General features: G+C 43.5%; 1 protein-coding gene across 1 annotated transcript in view; it reads left to right on the forward strand.

Moving 5' to 3' along the window:
* The window catches only part of HOOK3 (hook microtubule-tethering protein 3), an 87,588-nt gene extending 83,990 nt beyond the window's left edge, over positions 1-3,598 (forward strand). The window contains exons 22-23 of the mRNA XM_015423725.1: positions 858-929; positions 2,078-3,598. Coding sequence (XP_015279211.1) covers positions 858-929; positions 2,078-2,218 — 213 coding nt within the window. The 3' untranslated portion in view covers positions 2,219-3,598. The remainder of the gene's footprint in view (positions 1-857; positions 930-2,077) is intronic.
* Positions 3,599-8,101: the final 4,503 nt, after the last annotated feature.

An 8,101-nucleotide genomic window follows, 5' to 3' on the forward strand; every position in this document is an offset into this window, starting at 1 on the left:
CACCGGAAGTGTGTCAGAAGGCCCGGCTACTTACCCTCCTGCTTCATCCTCATTCCCAAACGGAATGAGGATCGAAGCAGAGGGCGGGGTAAAGAAGGGGGCGGGGTTTCACCACGTGATGGCCCCGCCCCCTAGAGGTTCTCTTCCGGAGCTCCGTACCTGAGAGCTCCCCCCCGACTAGAGCCCTGTATATATATATATATACACAATATATTCAGTCAATCAGTTAATAACACATATACAGGTCCTATAAAGTAACAGAATTCGTTCAACAGCCAGATCTAGGCTCAGTGACTACTTTTTTTTTTCATGGCCACCGTTTGTGTGATATAAACATCACCCCAGAAAGAAAAAAAGGGGTGGGTCCAACCAGTCTCTGAGTGGCTCATCCTCCAGTGGAATTCGAGGAAAGCTTCTTAGACTGGAGGGAGGCTTCAAAATTGAGCCCAAAGGAAAGGTAACGGTAAAGGTTCCCTTGCTCGAAAGCCAGTCGAGTCCAACTCTAGGGTTGCGGTGCTCATCTCCATTTCAAAGCCGAAGAGCCAGCGCTGTCCGAAGACGTTTCCATGGTCATGTGGGGGCATGACTAAACACCAAGGCGCACAAAAAGGGGAGGTATAAATATTTTAATAAACGAATAAATAAGCTTTCCTCAGTGGAGTGGCGGGATAGGTGTAGGGTCTACCCCAAGGTCCATCTGCCAGACAACTTGAGGAGAGAGTAGCAGTAATTTCTTGAACTCCATTAAGAAGGGCAGTTAAATCACTATGCACTTAACCAGCAGCACCGCATAATAAGCTGATCTTTTTAATGCATGTCAAATAATCTGAAGCATTTGATATGCTTTTCCTACTTAGAAAGAATTTGAAAAAACGAAGAGTCAAAGAGAAACGGAAGAAAAATACATTGTCAGTGCCTGGTACAACATGGTAAGTAGACTGAAGCCAACCGGAGCCTTCAAAACGTAGCTCAAAGTGAAGCGCAAAATAGTGCTGGTGCTTTCAAAAACGTTCTGTGCTTTTCTGAACAAGGGGTAACTTCTAGAGTCGGTTTGGGAACTTCCCTTGATTACTGGAGACATTTATCAGTTGAGGGGGAGGGGGAATAATTAGTTCACAGTCTTTAGTTTGTTCGGGTGGGTTAGATGCTCCAATCCTGACCTTGGATTGCTTCCTGACCTCGGATTAGCTGCCCACTAATCCCACCGGGGTACTCTTAGGGGTCATGAGAGCCAGTCGATGTGGTGGTTAAGAGCCGTCAGACTCTAATCTGGAGAACCGGGTTTGATTCCCCACTCCTCCACATAAAGCCAGCTGGATGACCTTGGGTCTCTTAGCCCCACCTACCTCACAGGGTGTCTGTTGTGGGGAGAGCCAGGGAAGGTGACTTCTTTGGGTAGTGAAGGGCAGGGTATAAAACCAACTCTTCTTCTTCTGACCTAATTGAAGTGGCTGTGAACTGGGAAATAAATCCACACTCGTGGTTTCGTCTCCTCCGCAATGTTATCTGGTGGCCTTATTGCAAGCCATCCTCTCAGCCTTTCCATCTTCAATATAATTTATTTGCATCCTGTCGACTCACAACCCGACTCATGGTGACCCCTGGACCGTGAGTTTTCAAAGCAAGAGATGAGCAGAGGTGGTTTGGCCATTGCCTTCCTCTGCAGAGCAGCCTCACTCTTCCTTATTCAACTCCCATCCAAGTACTAACAATGGCTGACCCTGCTCGGTTCTGAAAAGATTGGGCCAGGCGGGGCTATCAGGCTGCTAACTGAGCCGCTCTGGCGGGAGGGTGGGATAAAAATCTAATTAATAAATAATAAATAAATATTACACCCCGGGCACTACAGAGAATGTCTGCAAAGTGCTTTGAATGATTGAAATTTGCTCTGTAAGTGCTAAATATTATAAGGTTTATGGCAAAATGGGGAGCATCAGCACTCTCAGTCCAGTTGATGAATTGGGACGCACACACACACACACACACACACACACACACACACAAAGGGATGCCCCAGCCCAGCAACATGCATGATGGGAATTAAGCTAAATGCACGTTTGTCTGTTTCACTCCATAGGGGATGACTCTTCATAAAAAAGCTGCAGAAGACAGACTTGCTAGTACAGGTTCCGGACAGTCCTTCCTGGCTAGACAAAGGCAAGCTACCAGCACAAGGAGAGCTTATCCAGGCCACGTCCAGCCAGCGACAGCGAGGTAGAGGAAAGCCTTGCCCTTTTGATAGGAAGCCATCCTGGCATCAAGACCTACTTCTGTTGCAAGTGACAGCGTTTCAGGAAACCTAGCCAGCATCCTCTCTATATTTCCCCTTCTTGCTCCTACAACTAACGTCTCGTTTCAGGAAGGCTTTAAAAAAAAAAACAACTCTCAATGTTTTTAATCTTCCTCCACTCTTTTTTGTTTTGCCTTTTAATGTGCCAAAACATCAAAGACACCTAGTGGAGTGTAATCATTAAACCCCTCCCTGTGTATGGAACCTTCCCCCTTCTCTCTTTGTCTCCCCAAACTGTCCTGACCTGGGAGTTTCCTGTTGGGGAAAGCTGTTGTCGTCCTTTCCAAGGTTGCCATTGTATAAAAGGGAATTTTCTCCTTTCCCCCCCTCCCCTCATCCCAGTCTGATCTGTCTGTTTTTAAATGATGTGATGGGATAGGCAACAATGCTTTGTAGAATAATTATGAGATGCATGTGTTGCGATGGCCTAGATATGGGCAGAAGCTGGAACCGGGCTGCAAGGGTCCCTGATCGGGGTGGGAAGGGTGCTCGATACGTTTCCCTTGTGCTGCTGTTACTCCATCCCTTGGGTTTAGTTTTAGAGAAGCGGGCTGGCTTTCTTTTGGCTTTCTCTGCTCACGTCCTCTCTCTGCCTCACCAGAGTTCAGCAATTTGATGGTTTCTCCATTTTACTTCCCAGGACAACACTTAAAAACATGGGGCTCTAACCACACGGAGGACAGGCCATCCATGGGATTGTTATGCTCCCGTAACTGTCTGGAAGTTCTAGGAATTGGGGCCGTGCGTGGCTGATTCAGCGCATGGCTGAATCTTACCGAGAAATGGTGCTGCACGTTGGTCAGCCATCACAAGGAAATTTAGAAAAGTAGTGACCATGGGGAGAAGTGGTCACCACTCACTCTGCACTGAAATAGATTTTGGTTGATTTTTTTGGTAGACTGTCTTGAAACGGCCATCCATTGCTTAACATCTGTTTTGATAGGCCAGGAAGGAGGATAAGGTTATTAAATTGCCTTGCAGGTGGCACTGGTGCAAGGTGATTCTGACGTGTGTTCATTCTCCTTTTTGTGCCAAATTTTAATGTGCACCTGGGTGAAGTTATAGATACCTGGTACCCATCATGGAATAAAAATGGCATTTCCCTTTGGATTCTGGTTCCTGCCGACTATTCCAAATGTTGAGTAATTCCCTTCAAATTTTTTATGAAATTTGAGATGGTTCAGTACGGGGCCATTTCCCTATAGATTCACCATTAGAATAACTTGGGAGGTCTTGTTTAATATTAATGATCCCCGTTTTTCAACCAGGAATTTCTCTTGCTTTACATCCTTCTTTTAAAAAGGTCAACATGAGACACATTAAGTATTCCAATGTAGTTTTTGACATTTTTTTAAAAAAAGCAGAAATGCCTTTTATGTGGAAGTGGATTTAAAAAGAAAAAAGAAAAAAAGAATTGTGATTAATTTCCAAATGGTTAATTCTTCTCCCTCATTTTTTTTTGTAAAAGTGCACAATACATTTTATTAATAAAAAGCAACACTACTTTTTATTAAAATGAAACTCGTAGATATTGGTCCTCTGTAATAGTATTTCAAATTAGACGAAGCAAGGTGTCCCCCCCAGTATGCAGGGGGGGGGGAATCTTTCTAAGGGTAATTCACTTGGTGAAGTGGCATTTTTCCCCTGCTTTAACAAACGGAGGGCAGAGAGAACTGAGGTTCTGTGTACAAGCAAAATTATTTGGTGTCCGTCTTATTTTCTGTGCTGCTTGAATTTTTACTTAGTAACACATCCCAAACAGAGGTGCAGCTATTAGTCTTGAACAATAGCACACTTGGCCATTCTTAGGACTGACCTAGGTTCTAGGTATATCAGATGCCCACTATTCTCAATTTTAACCACTGTCATGCTTCACTATGCAAAACAATGTCAAAAACTTGGAGAGGGGGGGGTTCTGTTCAGGGGGGAAAGAATTACTGTCTCCAGGCCCACCCTGCTAATCTGATAAAATTTCATTTAATTCTGTGCCTGAAAGAAACTTGAACAGAACCCTTATAAACGGACTGACCTGTTCTCCAGCTTCAGGTTTTCTTTGCTGGGATTCTATGGGATTCTTCTGCCTTTTGGGGCATCTTTCGGTTTCTCATTCATCTCTGTCTTTCACCTTTCGCAAAAGGTATTTCTGCACTTGTGCTTGTTTCTTGCTTGCATTGAGGTGGGTCAGGCGAGCAAATTTCACAGCCCCGTATTTTGAAAACATCAAGACCTCTCAGTTGAAAACTGCATCAGTTTTATTCCGATGATTTGAAAACTGAACGTATTTCCTGTAGTTCAAAAGAACCATGAAAAAACCTGCTTATCAAGAGCTCTTTTTAGAACAAGTTAGTTGCACTAAGTCTTGTTGGAATCGATGGGACATTGGCCTTAACTAATGCAATGCCATTAATTCAGTAGGATTTGTGCACCTTGAGTTCTCAAGAATCAGAGTCTTTGTGTCTTGCTACTTTTTACAGATTTTGTGGTTAGAGAGAGGCTTTCTTTTTAGAAGATCTGGGTGGAATAGAAACAATCCATGTGTGTTTCAAGAAAATTCACTCATTTGATAAAAGGGAGATTTGGTAAAAAAAAATCCAGAATGGGTGTTCTAATGTAGCTTAAATGGGTAAAGACAAGATGTAAGAATTGTACTATATAAGGATATAAAAGTTCCTCAGTTGTTCCTGATTTTAACATTTAACATCAAGGTCTTGGAACAGTATTGGACTTGTGCGAAAATGTTTCTCTCCAGTTGTTAAAAGTTTATGATTCTACACATTTGTGCATTGTTGGTTAGCTTTCTTTATTGGTTTGTTGTCCTCTGGATTCTTCTGTGCTACAAACAAGCTGTCTAAATAGTCATATTAATGCAAGGTATACTCACCTATGTATGTACTGGATTTTCAAGTGTTTATCACAGCCTAATTTATTATAATTTCTTTAAGGGTTGTTTAAAAAAAATTAAACATTAGCCAACTGTATTTTACTCCAATAAACCCCACAGATATTTCTTTCTTGTTTATAGTCTTCTCCTAATAAGGACATGTGGTAGATTTGAGTCCTCACTTTCCCCCCCTCCCATTGCATACGGTCTTTACTCAGTTAAGAGTCGGTTAACTTGATCACCATTGGATAATAGATGGCTGAAATTAATCTCTGGTCAGAACTATCAAACGATTCCATAACTTGTGGATAGAGCAAAGTGTTATTTCATAGCAGTAGTGATAGGGAAAAAACTGTCTCCTAATGATACTGGAGAAACCTAATTCACTTTGGATCAGGTCATCCGCATGTGCACACATGCCACATCTGATGTGGGGTTGTGTATTTCCACAGGCACTTGCACATAATTTCTGCAACTTCCCCATAAAAACATAAGAGCAGCCATGCTGGATCAGTCAGTTGGTCCATGTAGTCCAGCATCCTGTTTCAACAGTGGCCAGTTACAGGTCACAGAGAAGCTCTCAAAGGAGGCCCTGTTAAAGGAGGATGAGGGAAATTACATGTTGCTGCTCCACTATACAAATGGGATCAATAGTTTGGCAAAGTTGCACTCTGGCCCCCATTTCCTTGTTTTTCAGAAATAGCGGGTGTCTTCACTCTATGAGGACACTTGATTTAGGGCCAGTGCAGATGACTTATTCCTGAGTTTAAGGCCAGCTACACCTGCACATACAATGTCCAAAGGTGTCATTTTTAGCTTAAAGACATGGAAGGAACCTTTTCGTTTTCTTTGCATGCTGAAAGCCTGCCATCAGAGCATAATGCCAGCTGCCAGTGTGTTTTCCCTTTGCTTCGAGTGAATCAGAATGCTGTCTGATCCACCTTCTAAACCATTGGGATGGATCCTGCATTTCTATTCTGCTAGCAGAATGGAAGCACTTTCCTCCTTGGTAGGAACAGGAGGGCTCTTTCCACTGGAGGAGAGTGCCTCTGCTAGTGATACGGATCTGGAAGATCCAAACTTTTTATCTGCACTGAGTTAGGTGTACAGCTAGAATGAAGACAGTGGCTTTAGAAAGTTCCTGGACTTTTTAAATACATCCTTGTGAGTTTTCTGATCTAGGAGAGATTTGGGGGGTTTTCTGCATGGTCTTATTGAGTCAGTTTTGGTCCCCCGTACCCCTTTGGTTTACCCTCTGTCTTCCACGTGTTCTCTGGATCCACCAGCTGTCACCTCACATTTTTTCTGTCCACCCCCCCCCCATTCTTTTGAGACCACTTCTACCCTGATCTTTCTCTAGCAGGTGGATTCCAGGTGTGTTTGTTCTCGTATATAGTGCTTCCTGCACTTTTGGTGTTCCGTCCCACTTTCCTGCCCACTTTCTCCTGACTGGACGGTGACTGTGGGACAGCCCTGCCCTTTGCCCTCCTTCCCCCAAATCGGTAATGAGGAATTTTTATCCCTTGTATATGCAAATTTCCAAGTATTTTTTTTTAAGCATCTGGCCGATAGTGATCTATCACTATAAGAAGGCACAGGAGTGATCACTGCTCTTCCCATGTGCTTTCAGTAATTGTTACCTTTTTCTTTCCCTTCATTGGTTGGGTTTTTTTTCTTTCTTTTCCCCACAGCCTTTTGCTTCCTTGCACTTTCCGAAAGCACAGGAGCACTCATGGCTGTTTCCGGCCATTCAGCCTTCACTCCTTGCCTAGTGCTTAGCTCTCTCTTGGTATGCCCCAACACCTCCTTCCTCTATGGAAAGAAGGATTTATTTCCACGCACAGGCAAGTCTTTTATTTGTTTATTTATTTTTAAAAAACATGCCCTCATAGCGACATATCTTTATGCAAGGTGCCTGTGTCTTGATATCCGTCGCTCTCCCTTACTCTGTTTATTTCTTGGAGGGAATTTGATTTTCCATGGGTTTGGGGTCAGCACTTTCCATTCCCGTGGGGACTGTCACAGGCTGCTCTCCTGGCACACTTCCTTGTTCTTTGCCTGCTAGAGGCATTGACCCGGCTAAAGATTTAAGTAAGGGCCACTTGAAAGTAATTGACTAGATGGGGGAGCAATTGACTCCTCGCCTTATCTGCAGTTTGTTGACAGGAAAACTTTTTAAAAAACGGTTTGGCCCTGACTTGGATTGTCCAGGCAAGCCCAATCTCAGAAGCTAAGCAGGGCAGACCTGTTATAGAGGTATGCCGATACATCAGTGTAGCACACGCACAACAAAAAGCACCCTTGCCTGAATATCCTGATTTTTTTTAAAGGCACATCTGTAAGGTAATAAATGAAAGTGGCAACTGGGAAAATGCAAAGGGAGGGAAGACGTGTGGGGGATTCCCCCCCCCCCCAACATGCTCAGTGTAATTCTGATGCTAGCAGATTGGCTGCTAAGAAATGCAGGAATAAGATGTGGACGCAGAAAACCATTTTGAGTGGTTCTGCCTTTGAGATGTACAAAGTTCAGTGTTTTTACTGGGGTGTACGAAAAGACCCGCTTTAACATACTCCCAGCAAGGCTTGCTAATAGTCACTTGTTCGTTGGCTTGTGGTGAGAAAATCCCTTCTTTGCTGCCCTGCTGGGAAGCTCTGTCTTTTTTTGTCCCCCCCCCCCCCCCTCTGTTTTTCTAGTTAGGTATGCCTGTGTCAGCCAGTCTAGTAGGTTAAATAACTTTTGTGACTGTCTGGGCAAAAGTGTTCTCAACTCTTAATATATAAAAATTCCTGTTGCACAAAATGTTTCTGTTGTCCCTGCAAAGCTCCGGCCTACAAAAATTGCTGTTGCGATAGTTGGACTCAATGAACTAAACAAGATTGGCTAAATTGCTTAAGATATCTTTCTTAAGCAGCTTTAAAAAACTTTTCAG

Source organism: Gekko japonicus, unplaced genomic scaffold (genome assembly GCF_001447785.1).
Source record: "Gekko japonicus isolate JY-2015 unplaced genomic scaffold, Gekko_japonicus_V1.1 scaffold48, whole genome shotgun sequence".
In the NCBI taxonomy this organism is placed as follows: domain Eukaryota; kingdom Metazoa; phylum Chordata; class Lepidosauria; order Squamata; family Gekkonidae; genus Gekko; species Gekko japonicus.